The sequence below is a fragment of the Aythya fuligula genome, chromosome 13 (genome assembly GCF_009819795.1).
Source record: "Aythya fuligula isolate bAytFul2 chromosome 13, bAytFul2.pri, whole genome shotgun sequence".
NCBI classification, from domain to species: domain Eukaryota; kingdom Metazoa; phylum Chordata; class Aves; order Anseriformes; family Anatidae; genus Aythya; species Aythya fuligula.
The window spans coordinates 8,080,116-8,106,530 of NC_045571.1; the positions used below are offsets into that span (position 1 = coordinate 8,080,116).

Sequence of the window (26,415 nt, forward strand, 5' to 3'; positions counted from 1 at the left end):
TTAACAGAGAATTCAGGAATTCTGCCATTCAGCCTCCTGGGTATCAAGCAGGACACCGGTAAATGCCCCCTTCAACTGCTTCCGAACAGTGCACGTGAGGTTTTGATTCCACGCACAACAGCATCCTTCACGATCCTGTCTAGATCACCTCAAAGAAAGACATCCAGAAAACGAGCAAGGTGGGCTGTGCACAACATAACGTATCGTTACGACATCAGAATATGCAGCCACTATACCAGGAGACAAGCTGAGTGCTGTCACTTCCTAGTTTTCAAGTGCTTAACTCTGCAGTTCCAATTAGACTCTTAGTACAGGCTGGGTGAAACTCAGTAAATGAACTATTTTCTCAGATTATATTCCGGGAGCAGAACAGAAAGCAGAGAGCTCCATCATGCTGAGCATTATCCACTCCTCGCTCCTATTCCCCGTTAGTCACCATTCTCTCCTCATCAGCTGTATCAAATCCATCTCCCCCTTTCTAACTCCATTTCCTCTCAGTTCCTGAGAATTTACTGAGATTGTTCCAACCTCCAAATTGGATTAATTTTTTTCCAGGATACGACCAGGCACAATTCTGAAAGATAATTTCTCTTCCTAAGATCTCATGTATGCCCTAGAGATGCAATATTGACAGAAAAACAGCCCTTCACCCCAACAAAAAACTGAAACACTGGTATTTTCATAGGGGAAAACATTTTTGTCAGATGTATTCTCCTAAGAAACTAAGTGTTTTTGGATAAAGTTTTACAAAACAATTTGGTCAGGCACACATACTTGGTGGCTCAACACAAATCATTAAAGGCTGCCAAAGCTGTAAACAAGACTGAGTAGGGTCTGAAAAAAAAAAAATAATAATCTTTTACATTTTGGCCATCATTTAATAAGTGAACATTGGATGCAAACACTGCAAAACAGGTCTCCGTAAGTATCATTGTGCCATTTCAAATGGCAGTGTAAACACACGTGATTTTCTAATGTCTTTTTCAGGAAAACACTCATTGTTGCTTTGCATTTAACACAGCATCACGTGCACACATACGGTACCACGTGGATGCACAATAGTATAAAATGATAACGTTTCATACCATGAACTTCAGATACATATTTTAATGTCCTGTAATAATGTGTCAAATTCACTCTAGAGAAATCTTTCATGCTTTCAGAGCATTTTGAAACAACTGACAATGTACTCATTAGTGATAAAGGTCCGTGTTAGAATGACACATGCTTTGGGTAAGAAAAAGGTGATACAGGCAGCTGAATAATATAAAGAAATTATAGACGTCATTTTTATAAAAGAACTGAAAAGCCACATGGCACGAGGAGCTGCATTTTCTCCCAGGTATCTTAAATTCTGCTGCTGTAATTCCCTTTCCTTGAGCAAAACAGCAAATTCAAATGTAAAAGAATGAAAACATAGATAATGGTGCTAGAGAGAAAAAAAAAAAAGTGGGGGAACAAAGCCTCAATCTCAAGTCCCATGTATGTTTTTTATAAATGAAACTGTTGGGAGAATCAAGTAGAACTGCTATCATGCAGCTTCCTGCTGTCTTGGAGGGAGAAAGAAGAGGATGAAGCATCTTCAGATGCATTCTGTCACAAGACCCGTGAAAATAATAAAGTTTACTTCTTGTCCACACTTCCTAAAGACTTACTCCCCAGCAGACCTGGTGCTGCCAGTGTTTCCTCATGCCATCTTGTGCAGATTTTGACAGCTAACTATTGACAGTTTGGCCATTTCACACCATTGTATTTCAGTGCGATTCCTCTCTCCAATAAAGCCTTCTTCAGAGGGAATGGGTCCTGCAATCTTGACAATAGTACCTGTAATGGCTTGCTCTGAATGAAGTTCTCCTTTACTTTGCCACTGTGGGGAATAAAAGGAAGTGAAAGGGTGGCAGATTGTGCGAGGAACAAGAAGCCTGGAGAAGATCGTTTATTAGGAGATCTTGTTATCACCTCCAGCCTAGAAATGTCCACTTACACAGCACTAGTTGTGCCTCCACGACAAGCTTTTATTACAGCCTTGTTAGGAAATCGTCTAATTGATTTGACTGAGATGAATTTGTTGGGAGCCTGACAGCAGATGCCCTGCTTCCTCTCTCTCATCATGCCTCTCAAATTAGGGACGGGAGCTCAAGAACTCTCTCCAGACCCACCACTCATTTTTTGCTGCTTTACTCCGTGGCGTTGATGCTAGGTTTTGAGAAAGGCGTGCATCCCTCCCTTTGTAACAGCAGCTTCCCAGCCCATCACCTTAGTAATGCTGCTAGGCAACACCAGGCCACGAGAGCCAGTTCCCAATCATCTCTCTGCTGTACTCCAGGTGAGAGAAAATAGCTACTGCTGCCGCACGAGAGGAGCCTCCACAGATGAAAGCTAACTGTCCTGGTTTCAGTTAGCACAGAATTAATTTTCTTCCTAGTAGCTGGTGGAATGCTGTGTTTTGGCTTAGAATGAGAAGAGTGCTGATAACACCCCGATGCTTTAATTGTTGCAGAGCAGTGCTTATACTAAGCCAAGGACATCTCAGCCTTTGCTCTGTCCTGCCAACGGGCAGGCTGGGGGGTGCAGTAAGAGCTGGGAGGGGACAGACCCAGGACAGGTGACCCAAACTAGCCAAAGGGGTATTCCATACCATCTGACGTCATGCTAAACAATATATAGGGGTGGCTAGCCGGGGGGAGGGGGCCGGACTGCTCGGGGTTAGGCTGGGCATCGGTCAGCGGGTGGTGAGCAATTGCATTGTGCATCACTTGTTTGTACATACTATTATTACTTTCGTATTATCACCATTGTATCATCATTATTATTATTGTTATTATTATTTTGTTATTTTTTTTTTCCTGTCTTATTAAACTGTCTTTATCTCAACTCACGGGCTTCACTTTCCATTTCTCTCCCCCGTCCCAGAGAGGGAGGGGGGAGGGTGAGCGAACGGCTGCGTGGTGTTTAGCTGCCGGTCGGGTTAAACCACGACACTAACCCACCAGGGCATTTACATCTTTGGTGGGCTGTAACTGGAAAATCGACTGGGCCACTTCTCATTAGGTCTTCAGGATGTTTTGCCCGTGCTAGTTAAGCTACTACCTCAACGTGCTGAAAATCGATCCGCCTCCTTTCTGTTCCTCATCAAAATATTCTGGTAAAAAGCAAAGCAGAGATCGCAGGATCAATATACTACATTTTAACAGATTGTGGTGTGTTAACTTCATCAGGGAAATCTGTCATTTGCCTATTTATAAAAACTAAAATCAGATTTCTCTAATGACATAAAACTTACTAAAAAAAAAACAGAAGTTGATAAAACAAAACCCAAACTGTCATTTATATCCGATGCAGCTATAAATACAATCCCAGCAGGGATAACAGGAAGGAGCTGGCCAACAGCACTAACTAGTGGGGACAAGGGCCTGGATCCTTGCTCCAGACCTGCAACACCTCAAGAAGACTTTATGGTGTCGATGATTTTTTAATTTATTATAATTACTACCCTAATGTTGACTCAGGAGCTAAAACAAATATGACTGACTGCATGTTGTTGTTCCCCTCCCCATCTCAGAAGCAACTTAAAATAAAAAAATTAAAACCAACTTATCAAGATTTTATTTAGCCAAGTTCTGAGATTACCCTTGCTTTTAGACAATTCACATTTTTGCCCATTTCAACATTCCTAAACTTTCTAGTCCAACTTTTCTGTATCAAGCCTTGATTAAGCACAGAACCTGCCTCTGCTCCTCACTTAAGCTCTTCACTTACACCTAGCTTCTACTCTTGCAATTCTTCCCTTCCCTATATATGCCTGTACTGCCAGTTACCCTCTCTTTCCTCTCTTTGGCATGAGCACTCTTTCCCTCGTGAGATTGGACATGATCCTCCCACTCCTACTGATACTATATTTGACACCCTCGACCCAAGCCAATAAAAAACAGCAAAACGCTGTAAAATTGGAGTTAGCCAAGTGGAGTTCTTCGCTCAGAAAGAACTGATTGAAGGTTCCCACCAATATATCCTTTATTGCAGTGTTATCCAGGTAAAATGGGGGGACTTTCATTTTCCTGCTTAGCCAGATTTGTACCGTTTCATTCAAAAACAGGTGCTTACCTCTCCTACATCCTAAAGACAGGGCACCAACTGCCTATAATAAACTGAAAAATACTTAGAACACTACTAAAGAAACATCCTTTATTGCTTAAAATACCACTGATATGAAACCATTTTTAATTGAATTATGCACATGCACATCAAAAGCAGAACCTGGTGTAGCATAACTCTCAGAAAAAGCCACTTCACAGCTATAATAAATTGTTCCTGCCAGGTGAAGACTTAAGGAAAGAGAAATTATTTCTTGTTTGTCTTTATAATTACACTTACACAGAAGCTACAATTTCAGTATACATACTATAACACATATAAAAACCACCTAGACATAAGACAGCTTCATTTCCAAAAAATTTCAAACCTTCCTTTTCTTTGAATTACTACAGTTCACTTTCAGTATTGATTTTCAGGCTTTCATTCCCAAGTAATCCTTCAGGATCCTGAAGTGCTTGTGGATAGCAAAATTTGTCAACACAAGGATAGTTATAAAAGAAATTATAATAGCTACTCACTTATAGTACCACCAAGTCTTAATTGGATGGATATCTACTGTGTATTACTGTATTAGCTCAAGGACAGCCATTCACATGAAAATTGTTCAACAGTGAATGCATTTTGTCTTGTTCAGTGAGTATACGTTATCTATTTTAGCAACAGGGAAGAAAGGCTGCAAAGAAAAATGGTGATTTTGAATTCATCACTTGACTTAAGACTGTCAGTTTTTCCAAAAACCTACTCTGTGCATTGCAAAAACAACAGTATCTTTCACTCAAGCTTTTTGTTCCTCTTCACGAAGAGCTGAAAGTCTGACAGGCTTGCTTTTAAAACCTAGTTAACAGTATACTCATAGAAAAAGTCAATCTCAAATGATGAAAGCAGCAGTTTTCTATAATAATCAATACTTCCACACTTATTGTAAAGGTATGCTCCTGGGAAAGCAACCAAAACCTCCAGGCCTTCTGGAAAAGCAATACCTAGCAAAGAAAAATTATAAATCCTACCATGTGGGAACTGGAACACAGATTTTGCAAACAACTGTATAGATTTACAGGCTCAGGAAACTCTACATGGTACAGACTAATGCCATTACTTGTTAAAACCTACAGTCCATTTAGCTTTTGACATCTGATAGATTAGAACAATGTTTTGAGGGCTTGCTCTTCAAAATATGTTAGGAACAGCCAAAAATTAATATTACTTGTACAGTATTAGTTTCTCCTTTTCTGTACATGTTCCGACACAGTGCTCATTACAGGGTAACAACTTTTTCTTTTCCCTCAAATAACTACAGATCCGTTCACAACACAGGAGAGGGAGTTAGTCTGTATTTTAATCCACATCAATCAAATACAGAGCGGTTTATCTGCCAATGTTTGTTACCTGCATTAAGTCATGCTCTGGAAATCCCAACTCAAGACACATAGAGAGAACCAGCTGGGTACTGTAAGAAACTTGCCTTGCCTCACAAGAAAGTCTGCAGTGAATGCAGGATGAAAGCTAGCTATCCAGGGCAATACTCAAGAACCTAACCCACAAGGTTCCTTCTCCCAACATCTCCTGCCTCATTCTTTCATGCAAAAAGGATGGACTCAAAACCACGGATTGTGGACCAGCAATGCCAAGCATTTCCAGAGCCATATGATGGCCTTTTCCTGCCACAAAACGATGATAAATCAAATGTGCAAACCTTAAAAATATTACAACCAATGTCAACATCAGAGAAGAAAATGCTGGGTAACTTGACAGAAGGTAGGTATAATGGTTATGGACACCCCATGTGCCAGACAGCAAGTTATACCCAGTACATGGCAACACAAAGCATCTCAGTAATTGTATTTTCCATTTGAATCTCAACTCTTTTTCCAGTACCACTTAGCATCTTATTTGTCCTTTTAAATAAGCATTTTTTTTGTTTACTGACACTGAAGTTTAGCTGAGATCTGATCACTTAACTGTTCAATGCGTCAGATTCTTCTGCAATTTCTACACAGCAGAAAAAAAAGGCAGCAATCATGGTACCCTATTTATATGCTTTCCAGATAATTTCTGCATGCACTGTACAAACAGCTATTTATGCCTGCTTTTTGTTTTCCTTTTTTTTTTTTTTTAAGCCAACTATTAACCTCTGAACAGACTATCCCTGGCTGCTCGTGGAATCTCTGAAGACTGCCTGGAGCAGACAATCCTATCCCACTGCTTGAACTGAATTCATTTGTTGTAGACAGTGCTAATCTTAAGTTCTGGATCAAAGTCTTCACACACACAAAAAGAATGAGTTTGAAAAGTCCTAAGGATTCCTACAACACTCTCTCTAGCACAGAGTCCGAATTTCCAGAGCAGAGCTTGGAGAAAAAATTGCAGGTATAGAAAAATTAAAAATAAAAAAATAAAAAATTAAGCCCTGTACTCCAAGGGTAGCTATAAAAACAACTACACGTACCCTAATGGACAATGCAAATTTATCAACTAAAATACATCCTGGTCCTTCCGTCGCACAGAGCAAGCCACAGCTTGAATTGAAAGGACCAGAGTTTTTACTCACGCTCTGCATATACAGATTGTAAAGTGTGTACTAGTTTGAAAATACTGCCCCTGCAGAAGCCATTTGGAAACATCATTTGTTGTGTTCCCCCCACCCTCCAGAGTTGCCCAGGCAGATAACTAACTGACATCTTGCAGCCAGAACTTCTCAGACCACTGTAAAGAAGAGGTCTGAACAACTACATAGGAAAGGAAAGAGAAATAAATGGCATCATCTGAAAAAAAATCAAGTGCATTGTACTATCTTATCTATTCCAGGCTAGTAGATTCATCTGTAAATACAGCAGCAGGTACCCAGAGAGCACACACATCTGTACAGAAGAATGAAAGAGCTTATCTTCCACAGGTCACATAGAAATACACATTTCTGCAACCCCAGGAAAGGGCAAATCTGAAAAAAATCCCTGTTCCCAGTCAATGAATTTAAATATGATAGGACTAAAATCTATCTGATTTTCTTGGGACAAGAAGTCAATAATGATGTAATACCTCCAAACTGAAACCAAGGAGCGTTTTATTTCACTTAAGACTTAGAGTGACCTTGTTGAAGCACAGCTTAGCAAAAACGGAACCTGCAAGAGATATCCACATTTAACCTACGGTTTTTCTCACTGTTACTTATCAAGACATTGTGCTTTGAACCCTCTGGAAGGAGGCTGCGTGTCACCTAATTGCATGGGATCTATTGCAATATAGCTGTAATCCTAACATGGGGCTCCTGATATAATAAATACCATCAAAAATACTGGTCGAGCCTAAAACACAGAAGTGATGTACCAACATATGTAATCTTTTCTTTACAGCGCCTCCAACAGAAAGTATAACTTGGTGGCCAAACAGTTCTTGTATTTTCTCATTATGCCAATTCTTCCCACCTCTTCACTCATTTTGTTTGGACAGGGACTGACTTTCACGTATGTTTTCAAAGTCTGCCCACTATAGATCCCAGTTAAATACAAGTGATAACCTGACATTGCTGCAGGTCAATTATACCAAATTGCGCATAAACCATACAAATGTTTTCCAGCAAGCAGGCTAAGGAAAGATGACATGTTCTTAAAAAGCAATTTTACGTTAAAACCATGAAGATTAAAATACGCCTTATTTCAAGTTTTAATGTGTGCTAGAAACAGATACCTAACATTTATAGGACTACAGCAACCAAAATAGAACAAGTGAGGGAAACGTTTCAGTGAGAAAGCAAGCAATCGACACTACTGTATCTTAAAAGGTATTTTTCAGATGCCTGGATTTCTACCAGTGTTCTGTCCTTGAAACTTACTTAGGAACACATCTTTTAAAACAGCCTGTGACTTGTGGGTGTCTAATAAATTTGAAACTCACATCTCATGCTAACTGCCAGCAGATGAAAGCAGCTTTCAAACAGTCACTCAACGTAGGTAATTTATCATAATACGCTTGGGGATACCTTGAAATGTTACCTTAATAAAGAGACAGCATAGCACCCTCAGATATATTATGGTTACAAAACAAACTGATTGTTCTTTCTTCAGAATTCACAGAGCATACAGAGCATTCGTTTGATGAGATTCAGAGATTTATCTGAATAGCAGACATTACTTATCAGAGCAAATACGGGATGAATCAAGGAGCATGTATAGGGACTGTTTCATCTTTAGCATGCCAACTTGAAAACAGAAAGGTCAATTGAAAACAAGCATCAGTAAGACAGTAAGCATCTACAAATGAGTTGGCGTGTAGTCCAAGTCCTTCACAAACCACTGCTGTATTTTAAATCATTGTTGGTAAATGGCAAAACATGATTCAAGATAAAGTTATACTAAACTCTATGAGAAGGTTAAGGCAATAAAAGTATTAAAAAGTGCTATAAAATATTATAGAAGTGTTATAAAAGTAATCTTCTGATAACAAAGTTTGTTAATGTCATCTTTTACAAGTCAGTAAAGTGACACGGTAACACTATTCTACTGGTGTCTTTAATGAACATTAAGCATTTTACCATGTTTTAACATATCCCATACCTTGTTTTAGAAAATTACCCTATTCCCCATCAGCAACAGACAAAGAGTACTTTGAAATGAAATACTGCATTTGACCTTATGAAAAAGAGTATTTTTATTTTTCTCTGTACTTTTAACTAGAACATAAAAGTCAAGTGAAAACTCATACCTGAGGCCTCATTCTTGGGTTCCATCTGACATAGTAGTTGACCCACAGTTCCAAATGGTTCAGACTGGCAACAGGATACAGGACGTGGTTCTCATAGTTTACGTAGAAAGGATTTGTGAATTCATCTAACTGACTGTTTATATAGGACCACAGCGATACAGTCTTTGTGCTTAGCTCCTGATTTAAAAAAAATATAGAGATTATATAGATTGCAAAAATACAGATAGATTATAAAAATATAGATAGATTGTATAGAGTGCAAAATCTTAAAACGTGAGGTTAATATCTATAAGTCAGTAACATTATGAAAATTACCTTATCTACTGCAAAACTGCACTCTGAAAACACTTCCAGTAGCTGGTCATTAAGTAGCCTTAAAACTTTGTCAAAACTTTTAACTCTTGTTCCCTTCCAAGGCTAACTGAGAAAGGAGATTCATGCATATTATTTTCAAAGACACCAAGGTCTAGCTGAGCAAAAGAAAGCTACGCTGGTCATAATTTACAGCAATGTCTACGGCTCCTTAAGCCTATGGTTACACACTGACCAATTCAAAAAGATTTAAAATTAAATTAGCCTTGAAAAGAAAATCATTGAAGAGAACATGTAGTTTGAAAGATCGAAAACAGCATTTGTGGAAAATAATTATTCTGTTCTCCTACTAGCACTATTTGCTCCTATCTATTGATATTATGCTTTAAGATGCCTATTTTAGCTTTACTTGCACTTCAGAAAGTTGTATTATTCTAAATGTAATCAGCATAAACATTGTCAGATCAAAGTTTCTAAATCTGAACTTAAATCAGATTCATCTTGCAATTTTACACTCCTTCAGTGTTGTAAAGCCTGTGTTTCTACTACCGCTGTGTCTTAAATTGCATTTCTTTATTGAGAACTGCATATGACTACTCATTTATGAAAAAAAGCTGTTTGGAAACCCTGTATGTGCTGAGAATGTGTTATTCAGCTCCATCTTGTGGTATTTGCATGCAACTTTTTCCCTACAGAAGCAGTGAGACAAACTAGAAAAATAACAAAGCTAAATCTGCCAAGGAATAGTTACTTCATGTTTGTGTTAGAGCAAGTATTGTAAACAACAAAGCCCAAAGTAAGCAAAAGTATAATTGGGAAACTAACAAACTTTTTTGTTTTATAATCATTTTTTTCCAAACTCAAAGTGTTTCATGGAGCCCTAGCTTCATTCATTTAGGCGTTTTAAATTTCCCTGGTCTTCAGCCACAGGGTCAATCAAATTATGTCCTAAAGTGACCTGCAAAGATACGCATAGGAGTTGCTCTGGAAACAGTTGAAGAAATGTTAGTATCACTTGATAACGTTTACTTAAAATTGTGTATGTTGGCCAGAAATATCTGAAAGTTAATTTTCTAAAACCCACAAAAGATGATAATTGAAGAAAAATTAGTAGCACCTCAGAGGTAGAACATTCTCGTACCATGAAATCTAATGTTCATTTGAAGACTATATGGCAAATTTATCAAAAAATACAGCTGAAGTGTTTTTAGGTCATGTATCTTAAGCATTTTCATGTAAAAAATCAACAAATTAAGAATGCATATTACAGAAGTTATTTACCTCTTTTAATCTCTCTTTTTCACAGTTGCATAAGAAAGTCCCAAAGAGACAACTATAAAGATGATCCAGAATGGTGATCAAAAATAACTCATTGAATTCAAAGGCTGCAGGAAACTGAAATTAAAATACATGGTTAAATTACTTTAAACTACATTTTAAGCAATGTAGTAAGGAAGAAACTCAGATGTAAGAAATAACCAAAAGATTCAGATGAGATTTTTTTTTTCTCTTTTAGTGATTATTTTCAGGAAGACTCAGCAATATCTGTAACTCCCACTGCAATAAAACATTTCACCTACATACTTCTTTATAATACTTCTACATATTTCTCTCTCTATATACCCCTTGGAGACGAACCTTACATTCATTGTGCAAGTACACTAGTATATAAGCGTAAAAATGTTAGCTAATATGAAAATGGTGACTAAAAGCAATTCGTTGTAAGGAGCCCTATCTAACAACATTTGGTTCTAACACACCCCAAACTGTCTTCAACATAAGCTTTATGTCTTTTCTTACACACCAAGAAATCATTTCGAAAGAAAAAACAAACAAACAAAACCAACAGATATTTAAGAGCTTAATTTCCTATTCTAACATGTGATGAATTGGATAATAAATACAACAATAAATACAACATAAAATACACCCAACATATTTAAAACCTTTATTTCACTTTTTACCCAAGTAAGTTATTTTTCTCAATTTCACCTCTTGAGTTTACCATCAGCTATGTACAATAATCCTTTAATCCCTCTTCTTTCTCTATTAGAAAGTAAATCCTGTATGTAAGAACTGTTATTTCTGTTATTTCACTGATCGCTGTTAGCTATTTTATTCACAAGTAGAGGTTACCTGACATATTCTAGAAAAAAAATGGAAAATTTGAAAACAGACAAAATATTTAAGATGTGTATTAAATATGCAGAACTTCAAAAGTCGTAAAGGAAGGAATTAATACGAAGAGTATGGGCTTCTACCTCTTCAGGTGGAAAAGTCCTTCTTCAATCATATTCTATGGTAAGACTACATATGCCAACTGCTTCGTGTGGTAAAATAACTTTGTATTCAGAGTGACGGGGCCTCAAACACAGATATGGGATGATAAACACTTAATAGGAAAACATTTTAAGAAGACTAAATGAAAATTTTAAAAGTAGCGTTTCTGTAATTTACCATGAGACAGTGTTTTTTGAAGAGATGTTTTTAGGACAAACGAAACCATTTTTTTTTCATTCCCACTGAAGGCGTAAGTGATTGCAGAAGTCTAAAATGCAGTGTTGTAGATTCATAATGAAGAGTTTCATTCCATATGCAGAACTCTCCAGTCAATGTTTCAGATGTGAAGCAGAAAATTGGGTTCTGCCTTGTGCCACTGAAGAACACTGAACACCTTGGCACGAGTGATTCAAGAGCTAATTTAAACACAAAAATGACAAAAGAAGACAAGTATACCTAGGAGGAATAACCCAGCAGTTGGGACTGGATGAACTAGCTGATCCAGGAATTCCCCCTCAGTGTCATCTGTGATTTATGAAGGGCAAATGTTCAAGCATGTTGAAAGTAAGTTGAATAACACGCAATGATTGTGCTTGTATTAAAAGCAGAAAGATCTAAGTTTTAAGCAATGCTCTTTTAAAAGAAGACTGATTTAAGTCAAACATTGCAAAAACATTCTCCTTCCAAGGCTTCTCAAGCCAGGATACACCAACTTTCAACTGAAAATTTTGCGTAAGCAAGCTATTGACATCATGGCTCACAGAAAGAATGGAGCCTTCCTGTTGACCCTGCTATGGATTAGGCACCATTCAATAGTGTGCAGGGCTCACACCGGGGCTTCTCTCACAAATCAAGTTTGTTCTCAACCACCTAGCCATTTGTTTTTATAAGACATAGAGGAACTTGATATTATCAAATTCTTTTTTTCAGACATGCTCAAAAGTTATCACTAGCAGCACTCCCTTCTCTTAGTAAATCATGCCAGAACTTAATTACGACAATCTTAACAACGTATATATGATTAAAAAACAAACAAACAAACAAACAAACAAACATGAATCTGATAAGCAGGTCTGCCAGAGCTTGTTAGGAGAAAATTTGGTACCTCACAGATCTCAATCTCCTGGACCCAGCTCAAAGCAGCAATCAGATACATAAAACAAAACTAATTTGCAAAGCATCAAAATGATATTTGGAAATAACTTTGAGGACAAAGCCCCTCGTAAAGGGACTCTCTTTAACTGAAAGCACTTAATGAGCCTTGTCACATTAGGGTTCTGTGTTGTGATGGGTCCGTACTAATCAGATGGATGCCGACACGGCTGCTATTCCGATCCAGTGAAGCATATTGAAAATTCCAGACATCAGTGGTTGCACTGCAACTAATTTATTAATAAGTGATAGCACTTTATTGAAACTCTGCCTTTGAATACAAGAGTTGTACTGTTGGAACTGATGTATCAAGACTGTAAAGCTTCTATTACTGCTGCTGAAAAATCACTGACCTAAAAATTCTTTGCTCTGTAGTTCCAAGCCCATTAGCGTCTGTTTGAAGATTCAGGTGGAAAAATTCCCCAAATGAAAATTTACTTCTTGTCAAATCCACTAATTGCGAGAGAACACATGGGTCATTAAAAACTCCTACTTGATGCTTCTGCAGTTGCGTTTTTTGTTGTTGATGTTGTTTTTTTTCTTTTCCAAGGAGGTACTTAAAAGAAGAATTCTCTTGTTTAAGAAGTCTGATGATGCCAAGCAGCATCTGATTCAGAAGCATGCAAAATAAACTTGCTTTTTCATTTTATAATCAATAAACTCATTGTGTACTATAGTAACATTTAAAGTTGAAACACTCTGCGGAATAGTCCTTATGACTGTGGAATTGGACTGAATTACGTTAACTGAGCAGGATATCATAACAAAGTACATTACAGAAATTAATCCAGAATGCATCTCTGGCAACCGCTGACATCTGGTAATAAACACAATGCAGCTTTTTACCAACATACCTTCCTCCTCTGTGGGTACTGTGCAATAGAGGTAGAAAGATAATGCTTGAACTGCAATACTACATGCAAATTTTGCAGTTTTGTTTGATTTTTAACAGGGCTTTAGTATTTCATCAGATCACATGTGGCCGTTCCAATTTGACATCTGCTGCTCAAAATCATCAGAATTTATAAACAGAGAAGGGAAATCACTTCATCATGTTTTTTATTAAATCTGATAGCATTGTACTTCTCTCAAGTTCTCTATTACTGTATTTGTTTGTCATCAAGACTGTAAAAAAAACGGGGAAATATAAGGCTGTCAAAGATTAAGTTTCATTGTCTGAAGCTATCCAGATGTCTGCATCTTAGATGGCAGTTGGAAATTCTCTTGCTATATTAAGTTGAATGTTTTAAGAATGTAATTCTCAGAACACAAAAGTAAATTTGCTTGCTTTGAGCCCATGCCCAAGCACGAGCCCTTACACACACGCCCTCCCAGTCATTAACGCTTATTTGAGCTTTGGAACATTTCTCATATGTTTGCCATGGATCCTAAAGCACGAAACTAGCACTGTTTTATGAGCAAGTGATCTGCACGAGGATAAAATAGAATCCTGGTTTTCCTACATCTATGTCAAAGTAATCACAATCTTCAAATGTAATCTCTAGGTGTTGAAATCAACTTAAAAATATAAATAAGTGGGCAAGAACTCTCCAGGAATGATGTTTTCAATTTTTTGTGCTGTAACATTAAAGATTTTTCAACGCCACTGCTGTTCATGAATTTCACAATGGTTTCTGGATCCAGGTTTTGAACAGATGTGGTACTGGCTAAATATTCCATAGCTCCCCCCCATTTATTTTATTTTATTTTATTTTATTTTTTTAACAAGAGGGAACTAAACTGTTTATAGCAAGAAATTGGAGGCAGCAAGGGAGATCACAAAAATAGAAGAGGCTGCTCTTAATTAAGGATCTCCCCAGAGGACTTTTGTTCCTACCAGGTGTTTAGATCTCTCTTTGCTATTGTTATTAGCTTTCCTCGGAGAGAGGGGCAGCATTTTTCTTCCTTTTTTTTTTTTCTTTTTTTTTTTTTCCAGCCATAATAAACAGCACATTAATGCTGAAATGCAGATACACGGAAAGAGAAAGTCTTCAAGTGACTCTGGACAAGGGCCCAGTATTACAGCAGGGAGCTTTCGTAATGCACATAAGACAATTGTTTTGAATACAAGTTTTGGAAACTGTGATGCAAGGTTTTTAAGAACCGCGTTCAGAACAAGAAGACTGAGGTAAGAGATCTGGGAACACTAGCTTCACATAGAACCAGACCTTTATCTTCCTCTCCTCCAAACAAAGCACATCATATACAGACTTCAGTACTTCAGATTTTACTGTAACAGCACAAATCAATGTTAAGCTTCAAGGAGAGTGAAGAAGAAAGAGAAAGAAAGAAAGGAAAAAGAAGTCACTTCTAATTTACTCAGCACTTCTAATTTACTCAGAACTCTCCATGTGGACAATGAGTTTCAGCAACACCATTAAAGAGTCCCAATATAAAAGCACAGAGAAATCTTAAGTTTATATTCATGTAGGTAGAAACGTTGCCCAAACACCTCGGCACTGTGATCGCCCCCTGGGGAGCCTGTGCCAATGCCCGACCACTCTCTGGGTGCAGAACCTTTCCCTCACACCCAGCCTGACCCTCCCCTGTCCCAGCTCCATGCCGTTCCCTCGGGTCCTGTCGCTGTCCCCAGAAAACAGAGCTCAGCGCCTGCCCCTCCGCTCCCCTCGTGAGGGAGCTGCAGGCCGCCATGAGGCCTCCCCTCAGCCTGCTGTGCTCGGGGTTGAACAAACAGGAGACTTGGGATGCTCCACATATGTCTTCCCCTCTAGACCCTTCCCCACCTTTGTAGTCCTCCTTTGGATGCTCTCCAATAGTTTTATGCCCTTCTTATATTGTGGTGCCCCAAACTGCATACAGCACTCGAGGTGAGGCTGCACAGCACAGAGCAGAGCGGGACAGATCCTTCCCTGGACCAGTTAGCAGTGCCGTGCTTGATGCACCCCAGGATACGGTTGGCCCTCCTGGCTGCCCGTGCATGCTGTGACTCACATTCAACTTGCCATCGACCAACATCCCCAGACCCCTTTCTGCCGGGTGCTCTCCAGCCTCTTGTCCCCCAGTCTGCACATACACCCAGGGCTGCCCCTTCCCAGGTGCAGAATCTGGTACTTGCTCTTGTTAAACTTATCTGAGATCAGGCTCACTTTGAGCTAAAAGTTCCCCTAAGGGATGTGTAGTAGTACACAGCCATAGCGAAACCAACTTCAGGAACATATACAATTGTGCTGCCAAGGACTGTATTGTCCTACAGGAATTACATTTCCAAGATAAAGACGAAGACCTCATAGAAATGTACTAAGCATCTTACCTGCTTTGTCATTTGCCAAACACAGTCAATGAACTGAAGGAAAATGGGAGATCTGTCTGCATCAGCATGATCATCACCTCCATGTCCTACTCTCTGAAAGTCAGAATAAGGTTTTCATTTCAGTCTAGTGTATTTACATCATCACCCCAACACTTTAAAGCTGGTATTTTCCAAAGATGAACACGACAAGCATATCTTCCATAAACCTAACCTGTATTTTTCCACTACTAAAGATGCATATTCACTCCTAATATTCACTTATGGGCATGCCTTCGCTGTTCAGCAGAGCTATAAAGTCACCCAGTCAGCAAACATCTCCCGGTTGTTTCCCCATCTTCCACTACACAGATGTTTATTTCTGTCAATGGGTCAATCTGGTAGGTATTTACTATGACTGTACTGAAACAATGATTCTTCCATATCCACCTGCCTTAAGTACATATTACTTCTCCTAAACCAACCTCAAGTCAGAACCCACAAAAATTTCGTAATAATCTATGCCCTAATTCCCTGCTAGCCCTTGTGTTAAAATAAATACTGCAATGTTAAGTCACAACAACGGTTGCAGTGATTTTACCTTCTGAACATCTTAAATGTTTTTTCTTGGTTTTCCATTCTTAAGATTGTTAAAGATGAAGCGATGTGTTACAATCTCTCTTCCTTACAACTGTCATGTGATCTCTTTAACCACTAAATTCAAGTAATTTATAATTTATTTTATACTAGACATACCTTTCTTATGTCACACAAAGATTTCCCATTAAAAAAGAATCGCTCACAATTCTCCTTTACTTAGTTTGACACACTCACACCATTAAAGGAAGGATACCAGAGATGATAACAAAAAAGCAAACTGATGTGAGAAAACATACTATTCAAAATGAAAGAAGGAGACAAACTGCACATAAATCCTTTCACCTTACCATTGCAAATCGGTGTCCAAAACTGATCCATTCTTTCTCTATAAGGATTTCAAACCCCTTGATAGTTCTGTAATAGCTGTCCAGCATTAGCATAGCTAGTGCCGTAAGCTGTGCAGTTCTATCCCAACCATCGCTGCAATGTACCACCACAGACGTTTTACCAGACTCAATTTTATCTGCAATTCTTACTGCTCCAGCAAGAAGCATCTTAAAAACAAACAAACAAACAAGCATATTAAATACTAACCAAAACTGCAAAAGAGTTGTCATTTTATACTCTTACAGTTCGCATATTTAAAACTTTCAGATTAATTACATAATCAACAACTGCTTTAAATCAGATTTCCAAATGGTGGCATGCATATACCTAGAGGTACAAAGCCAGTTCTAAACCATGTGCACACTGCTGCTACCAGGTCTCTATTGTTAATACAGAACAAGAGAAGCTGGGAATCCCTTCTCTAAATTAAATCTGAAATTCTGCGTCATGATGAAAATAGATGCAAATACTGGAACTACTTCAAAGGCTGAAGATTCAGTGTTTTCAATGTTCATCATCACAGCAAACACGCTTTCTTCCTCAGCTTTCAGTTCTCAACTACTGAGTTTAGAGAAAAAGACAAACCATCCAGCTAATCTAAACCAAAACACAACCCAAACAAAAACAAATTGCTGGCTAGGAGCCTGTGCTGATTTGTTGATGCATGAAGTATACACAGTATTCAACCCAAGAGCAGACCATTAATAACTTGGGTTCAGAGGCACGCTGGGGAGCAAAGGAGAGATGGCACAGAACTGAGACCACTTGTGTGAACTTGTTATTTGTCTCCCCCACAAAAAACCCTCTCCTAGTTTTCTTTGGCTGCTTTCTAGATTTAATTAAAAACTTGAATAATCTCTCTCCTGTGAAGATCTGTCTCTAAAACACAACCAATGATAGCACTGAAAAACGTGGGGCAGGGGGGAAAGGGAAAAAACACTAGAACAGGAGCACAGGAGAAATTTGTATCTCTACATCCCAACATTAGAAAACAGTAACTTGCAAAATACTCGCATTCATCCCTTCCCAGGCATGCAGAAACATCTTCTGGGAAGAAAGAATGCCTACATCCACAGGAGAAGTGCGCAAGACCAGTCTTTGAAGCCACTCCAAAACCATGCTTTAGAGAGAATTTTCACTGATTGGATCTCTTACAGTACAATTGAAGGATGCTAAGATAGAAATATCAGGAAGCACTACAAAAGCTTGTATGAGAGAGTAAAGCTTGTGGTCTGAACTAGTTAACTGCCAATTATTTCAGTTATGAAGATCTACTGCACTGAAATATTAAAACAGTTTAGTCTTCAATAAAATCAGAAAACTTATCTGTATAATATACAGGTATGAAAAAAGTTTGATCTATTGTCCTAAAGAGAATATGGATACCTCTGAGGAAGTACAGCTGAAAAAAAAAAAAAAAAAGGCTAGAACACATACAGGCAATAAGCAGAGAATGGGAGATGGAAAACAGAGTTACTATTAGTACCTGTGGAGCAAACAAAGCATTTTATTCTACTTTGGGCAAAAGCCTTTAGAAAAAAGAGCTGCTTTCTCCACAAAACATCATTGTTCTTCATAGATGCTTCAAAATTTATCAGCCATCACAATATTTCAGTTAGGGCTACTAATGAATAATTGGCTTTTAATTGGGTTAGAAAATGAGAATTGGTTTAAAAATAATTGACAACACAGATTCTGCCCTAAAAGACTGAAAAAGTATCTTGGAGGACAGGAGGAAATATTCTGGGTGTACAAAACATAGCAAGTGAATTGACCCGAGTTGTTACTACTGTCTTCACACACACAGTGTACCCTGTGCCTCCCCAGCTACTCCCAGATCACACTCAATGTGTTTTTTGGGGGCACAATGCCAGGGAATTGAATTTCTGGTAATGGATCATATCAATCTGGGAGGCAATCCCACTGTTCAGAGCCAGGAAAACAGAAGAGGCATTAGAGTAAAGCTGTGGATTTGTTAATTGCTGTTTTGAGTCAAATCAAATAGGAAGGGAAGGCAAGCAGTTACTGCATACAAGTACAAGGAGATGCTATCACCGCTGTTAACACAGTAATGCCAGCTTTTAAGAAATCAGGCTGCAGTTTGTGCTGCCCACACTGTAGCATGAAGGGTTATATTAGGGACAGGTTCATGAAGAATGTTACATGTATGTCAGATCTTCTAAGTAACTTAAGTTAAGTTTCAAACTGCTATGCTAATGTCACCTGTGAAACAATGGTATTAAGGTCCACTTCGGTCATTGTGTAAAAGCAGAAACCCCACTGAAATCAATGTCAATGAAAGGTGACCACTGGCCTAAAAACCTCCACTTTTAAAACTAGATGATTGTATTTAATGTCAGGTTGATTAAATAAAAATGAAAAAAAAAGTTTCCAGCTACTTGGATTCTCAAAGCTGCTTGAAACAGTCCAACTTCAAGCGAACAAGAAAATTATACTGTTCCCAAAAGATCATTAAATTTGCTTAATTTTTAATTTAAGCATTTGCTCCCTCTACTGGTTCTCCTGCAGCAGTTAGCAAGCTAGAGTTATTAGAAGAATATAACTAATGAACAATCCAAAACATGTTTTGCATGAGTGACATGTGAGGCAATTGCTAATAAAACAAATTCCACTCCACCCCTATTCATCATAAACAGAGGAGTGAATGTGATAATGAAATAATCTATTCTAAAAGCATTGCAGAGGTTAATCAGACTGTAAAACTATGATAGTGATTTATTTTAAGATTACTTTAACTAATAGAGCAGATTATAGCCCAGTGCAGCACAGACTATAAACAGCCCATGACGGCGGAGGTATCCAACACATGAATACCAACATCGCATTGAAGGACAGAAGGATGAGAAAACACTGCAGGATCTACAGTGAAGTCCTTTCGGCAGTTGTTCAAATATAATCTGAAGTTCCCAGGGCAGTTTTCCAACAAGAAGGGATAACCCTGGTATGCTCACAAACATTCTCTCTCAAGAAAATAAAACGTTGTCCAACACCAGTGCTATCAGTGATTAACTCATTACCTACCAATACATAGAAATGGTAACACAAATTTACAATGGAATGAATATATACTTTACTTAAAATGCCATGTCCTAAGTGACCATTTAAAAACAAAGCATTTTTTTTACAAGATTATCCTGATCAAAGACATGTGTTTAAATCCATACGTTATTTTAGTAACATTTTCAAAAAATGAAAGTAAATTACATGGTTTAAGAAACAATTGTTAAACATCAAAAGTGTTTTACCCTTATATATTCCAGCCAATGCGTTGAGTCCACATTTGATAACCACCGAGTCTCATCGATACTAGGATAAACTATTTCTTTAAGTTTACGCAAGGATTCTCTCATTACATGTATATTGTGAATTTCGAGAAAGACCAGCTCTGCATTTGGGTAGGCACTTTCACTTTCATATCCTCCACCTTTTGCCTGTCATTCAAAAGATAAAAACAGACAAAGAAAAGAACATGTACAGTACTTCAGTATAAGGTTGGAAGAGTTATTTCAGTCCAGTTTCAGGATTTTTTGAGAAAGGATTATTTTAGCACTAGAAAAAACAAAACCAAAAATATGCTTTTAGTGAGAAGCACTAGGAGAGAGTTTTTTTTTTCTTAGAATAAAGAAATTCTATTGCAATAGGATTTGATAACATTTGATAACACATCCGAACAGTTTCTGCTTTTTACTACTTAGGTCCTACTTAGAAACCTTAGGTCTTCTGTGGGTGTAACAGCATTATTTCTCAGGTCTATCTTCATGCTGTCTTCAACTCCAACCGGCCTTCCAAAATGCTCCAAGCAACTTACCTTCCTTCCCATGCTCTAGGGATTTTTTTTAATAAGAAACTGTTTTCACATCAAGTTCTCCTTATCTTCATCTCTTGCTCAGTCTTCAGCCCTGAAATAAAGACAGAACTACCACTGCTACTTAAGATATCAACCTACCTTGTTTGTATCTGCAACACTATTCTGCCTGGCATCAAAGATGATAAGTTTATGTGACTGAGCATTGGCATCCATTATTGTCTGTAAGTATTTTTCATCTTCTTTACAATGCTTATCATTTGGGCCAACCAATGGTTGACTGCACCGTGTTATTGTTGCTTGGCTCTCAGGATGAATCCAGGATAACACCTGGAATAAAGCAAAAATGATTTTAGCTCACTATACTAATATAAAAGCAGGAGGCCAGAGAGCAATTAGACAATCACTGACTACATGGCATCAATTTTCTGGCAAATCAACAAATGCAAATTTAAGGACAAGCTGATGCAAAACCATTATTGACAACACACCAGCACCACTCATCCTAAATGTGGAGAAGAAAGGGAGAGGGAAGTGTCGGTCTCTTCTCCCTGATAACCAGTGATGGGACACACGGGAATGGCACAAGGGGAGTTTCAGACTGGACATCAGGAAAATTTTCTTTACCATAAGAGTGGTCAAACACTGGAACAGGCTTCCAAGAGAGGCAGCTGATGCCCCATGCTTGTCAAGTGCTCAAGAGGCATTTGGATAATATGCTGTAACTTTTGGTTAGCCCTGAAGTGGTCACACAGTTGGACTCTATGACCTCTGTCCCTTCCAACTATTCTATTCTATATCTAATCAACTTGAAACATAAATGAATTCTAAACAATTTTTACTTCTAATAAAAACTAAGCTTGCCACTGTATCTTATTAATTAGGTTTAAAAAGAACAACAGAGGAAGAAAAACTGCTTCCATGTAGAAATTTATGGACCTGTATGCTACTTTGCTAAGCAAATCTACAGCATGAACCATTTAGCACGTTATAGAGGTTCTTACACTACCTGCAAAATTTGTCTATTCTCAAAAAAAACACCGTGGCTGTAACAGGTTACACACCAAATCAGAACACAAGTTAATATGTGAATTAGCATCAGACATCACCGTGTTAATTCCAAAAATTTATTACACAGCACAATAACCAAGCAATTAGACTCACATTTGAGTTGGCTTCTTCAGTTCTAAACCCATCAAGCCTAATTCTTCTTCCTTTGCCCCCTTGTCAGGAAGGAAGTGGGCCCATTGTTGTTAAACAAAAAAAGCCCAGAAGAACTCCGATCATTTCTTATAAGCCAAAAATACATAGAGAACTTCTATCTCCTTGTAAAAATTTCACTTACTGGAACTCTGCCTTTGGCTCTAAATGCTGCCACTTTTGAGAGGTCATCATCCTTTACACTGGTTGGCACAACAAGAACAGCAGGATATGTATCACAAAGCTCATAGGTGTTGTTAATTTTGGATATTTTCCAACTCTCATTAGGCAAGCCCTGTAAGAAAACAAAACATCTTTGTATTTTTCAGGTTAGACCTCTACATATCTGGGTTTGGTGATGAAAATTTTGGTATGCTACATGTTTTATTTTTTTTTTTTTAATAAAGTGTGCCCACATTTTTGTACGAACAAGTTACAAACTTTAGCTCTTCAGACTGTACCATAAACCAAAACACCAGAAGACTTTCCTATTACCTTAAAAACCACTTCAAATGGTTATTTTGCATACACAGACTGTACACTCAAGTAAAAACTGATCATATAATGAACTAATTTTGCAGCTGGGAAACCAGATTTACAATGAGAAACTAAGGTTACTCTTCTGTTAAATGATGTGTATTCAAGACCAAATTTTCATAGAGGCTATGTTTTCTAAAAACAGCACTTAGAAAAGGTGGACTTAAGAATGTATGTTAACAAAGACCAATTTGCTGAAGTATTCAGCACATGTTGTGTCCACCAACTTCAGCAGGTACTCAACACTCTCCCGGTCAGGCCACTTGCCCTGTATTTCCTAAATATGAGATCTAGACAGTGTCTGCGTGTAGAGATGAAAACTTTTGAGTTTTTTGTTGCTGTTGTTGAAATGACTTCGGGGAAGGTGGAGAAACAAACAAGTAACATGCCAAGTAGATGTAACTTACCTGCCTCTTATATTCTGCCATTGGATCGTATACTTTCCATCCATTAACAGCAAACTTTTCTTTGTAGTTGAATGCAAAAAGAGGCTAAAGACAACAAAGCAAAGGCTTACATTACTATCTGATGGGCTGTAAGCACAGTAAGCTCCAAAACACAGACCCCTATAATATCTCAGATGTAACATTTCTAGAACTCTTTAACAGCAGTCATACGACTTTGAGTCAAGAATGGACAACACTATGCTAAAAAGTAAATAAAAGACAAGTTTTTCTTTCAAGTAGATGCTATGCAATTAACAAAATCAAGAAAGGAAACAGTTAAAGTTACTTGCCTATGATCATAGAACAGATCAAAGGCAAGGCCAGGATGAACTGGTTAAAAAAAACTGGTCTCCTACCTTCCAACCAGTTCCTTACCCACACAAGCACACAAAACAGCATTCCGCAGATAATTAACAACACGACTAGTTGTACCTATGTTTCATACAGACCTTCTAGACTGAATTATCTGCTGCAGAAAATTAGAGTCTCTATACATATATTTATTCTTAATCAACAACATTAGGCAAATCTACATCTCAATGGTTATGTACAAATTCACTAATTTCACTGATAGCAAGACATAGCATAATGTTTTATGATGCAACAAAGGAAAAAGGATCAGAGCAGCTTCCCTGCTCTGTAACAGATTTTATTTATCAATATTTTAATGTTTGTTATACCACTCTTGTATTTCCCCACTTACAGTTTCAAAGAATAGGACAGACCCAGACAGCCTTCTCTACATCCTAAGACCTACCAGTCCATTAGACACGGGAAATGCACGTGTTACAAGGTTTTCAAAAATCTCCAATCTGTTCTGCTCTTCCTGTTTATAGGCAAGCCGCAAATTTCTCATATCCTGTCAAAAATATGTCACAGTATTTTACCCCAGGGTAAATTAAAAAAAAAATAAAATAAATAGCAGTTATAAGAAATATGACTGAAGGAAAGTATATACATAACACTAAGTCACTGACATCACTGGACCCATGTCAGAACAAAGTTCTGTAACTGTTTGTATCAGATGACTGCAGTTGTCTTTAGAGTTGCTGGATACCACAACAATAATTCACTCTTGGGACAAAAGGCAGAAGCATCGAAGATTACACAGTATCACAAGAGGAATTGAAATGCATTATCTAAATGAAGCAAGGTTTAAATACAGGGAAGTGAGCAGACAGAGAAACAGCAAATGTGCATGCAGATTCCTCTTACAGAAAAGTGAAATGAAAATCCTTAATATGAATAAATCTGTACCATGTCATACCTTGCAAACTATTTCTATACCACATGAGTTGTCTCCATGGCTCTGTACTCCAATTTTTTCAACTCTACTTATCACTCCAAGAGGAACATCAACAACAAAAGGTGGATCCTGAAATTTGTGAATAAAACAAATGAATCTTGTTACATCCAGAGGAACACACCCTCTTATTATTCATGTGTGTTTCATTAGGGTCAACTACGATTTCTGTTTAATAGACTGCTGTGGAACATCATGCTTCACTTACAACAAACCTGTCATCTTTTGAAATCTACTTCAGCAATATTTCTACCCGAAAGGAAATGCAGATAGATAGTGAGGGCTTACCCTTTCAACACTTTTGATGTACATTCTGAAGTCCGTCACTGTCAGCGTACCACTGACTGCTCCCATAAATGGACAGATATACATAACATCTTTAGCTGAAAAACAGACCAATTAAAGCTTTATTTTATCATTACAGACATTTGTTCCATAAAAATCTACTTCCATTTAAAAAAATAGCAAGATTTTTGATGTTCCGTAATACCTTACGATTCTGATACTTGAACTGCAGGAAAGAGGAGAAAGTCTGCTCTTAATAATCCAAATCCAAGATGCTGCTCAGCACCTACTGAGCAACTAGGGCTGTGCTCGGAGAGCATGCCCTGCTCTAAGGGCAAACAGGTAACAAGAAGTCTGGCACCCTGCTGGTATTCTTAGCTGCAGGCAGCCCTGGTCCCTGTGCAGAGGTGTAAAGCACCCACACTCACCTCAGAGAGAGAGCATGCAAATAGTAATTACTGAAGAGTATGCAACTGACCTCAGAGTCGGTCAGTGTCACGCTCATAACTTCATTTATGCTTTTATTTGAAAGAACACACATTCTTTTCTAGGCAAGAACTGCACTGCTAAAACAGAGCTTGCCATCATAGGCCAAAGTGAAATAAATCCAACTAAAAACTGGAAATGAAGTTTTATATAACTTCATGTTCTTTGTTCTCACAATTTAAAACTGTTCTATCTACGCAGCATCCTCAGCAGCCCCAAACAGAAATACAACCTCATCCAGCCCCATGGAACAAACTAACTCCTGACATAAAATGATTTATCTATACAGAGCAATCATCCGGTTACTCTTTCAGGTCTACATTTGGATTTAAAAGACAAAGAAAAGAAATTCCCATCAAATCTGCAAATCCAAACTAGCATTACATTGAAACAACAAAAGTCAAAAGGAAATAATAGTCTATTTTTAAATAAACAGACTAGGGAATTAATAGTATTCAACGTGGTACTCAGTAGTATGCTTACCAATAACTTTGATGGATTCTCCAGGAAAAAGCGGAGCCTCTTCCATCTGTGCTAGTTTGTTTCCATCCCGCAGTGCCTGGCAGAAACCCAAACCCATGAGTAAATCTCACTTCCCCTCTGTACTACATCGATACATTTTGATGCAAAAAGTGCTTTTACTACAAGATTACGGGAATGCAAGAAGTGTATCTTTTTTATAAGGCACAACTGTATTAAAAACACAGAATGTGGTATTATAAATATTAGACATAGGTGTTAGTAACATATTAGTAACAAAGCTTTTATGCAACAGTTTCACATGCGAGCTACAGATAGCGTACAAAACCACAAACAATACCAGCTCAAATTTATAATTAATAATTTGTTAGTCTTTTGCTAAAAGCAGGTATTATTTTTCTTTTTTTTTTCTTTTTTCTTTTTTTTTTTTTTAATGTACTTGAGAACATTTTAAAGCTGATATTAAACTGTTTCCTATTCTTAACGGTGAACATTCAGTAATTGAATATTTTCATCGGAGAGCTTTTTATGGCAGAAGCTTTATTTATTTAGCAATTCTACTTTTGATTTTTTAGTAGGAGGCAGAAACACCCCACCAGGTTCTGTCTGAATCAATACCCTCCTGAGAGTACCACAGTTATGGAAGAGGTCCACTGCAGGAATTTTGGATCCAGAAGGTCAGATTGAGAACACAGTAATGAAATATAGAAGAAAAATCAGTGATTTTAACACAAGGGCTAGATTCCTAAGTTTTCATTTAGCTAACTGGCTTGATTCCTGAATGAGACACGATTAATCCTTCAGGTCCTTTGCTAGCAACTGAGATTTACTAAAGATTTTAATTAAGAAAACAAAGGTTTGTGGGGCTTTTAAGGACCATATGAGAAAAACACTTCTTTCAGGTCAACATGATGAGAAAGTAAGGTTTCAATTTTGTACATCATGAAGGAAGAATAAATATAATGGTCTACTTTACAGTAAACATAGTCTTGCCTTGTATTACAGCTCTGATCAACATACAAATAATTGGTAGGATCTGCCTACCTCAAAAATAAAATGCAAGCCCTCATTAGGTAACTTC

The 26,415-nt window shown here is 37.8% G+C and overlaps 1 protein-coding gene across 4 annotated transcripts in view; it reads right to left on the reverse strand.

Annotated features, from left to right (window-relative positions):
• Positions 1 to 26,415, reverse strand: part of MTMR1 (myotubularin related protein 1) — a 38,779-nt gene that overhangs the window by 4,040 nt on the left and 8,324 nt on the right. For all 4 annotated transcript variants that reach the window (XM_032196180.1, XM_032196184.1, XM_032196181.1 and 1 more), the window contains 12 exons: positions 25,338 to 25,413; positions 24,372 to 24,466; positions 24,048 to 24,155; positions 23,538 to 23,639; positions 22,742 to 22,825; positions 21,943 to 22,092; positions 20,739 to 20,927; positions 20,038 to 20,223; positions 16,732 to 16,938; positions 15,809 to 15,901; positions 10,387 to 10,500; positions 8,794 to 8,970 (listed from right to left, as the gene is read on the reverse strand). In XM_032196180.1, coding sequence (XP_032052071.1) covers positions 8,794 to 8,970; positions 10,387 to 10,500; positions 15,809 to 15,901; positions 16,732 to 16,938; positions 20,038 to 20,223; positions 20,739 to 20,927; positions 21,943 to 22,092; positions 22,742 to 22,825; positions 23,538 to 23,639; positions 24,048 to 24,155; positions 24,372 to 24,466; positions 25,338 to 25,383 — 1,551 coding nt within the window. In that variant the 5' untranslated portion in view covers positions 25,384 to 25,413. The remainder of the gene's footprint in view (positions 1 to 8,793; positions 8,971 to 10,386; positions 10,501 to 15,808; positions 15,902 to 16,731; positions 16,939 to 20,037; positions 20,224 to 20,738; positions 20,928 to 21,942; positions 22,093 to 22,741; positions 22,826 to 23,537; positions 23,640 to 24,047; positions 24,156 to 24,371; positions 24,467 to 25,337; positions 25,414 to 26,415) is intronic.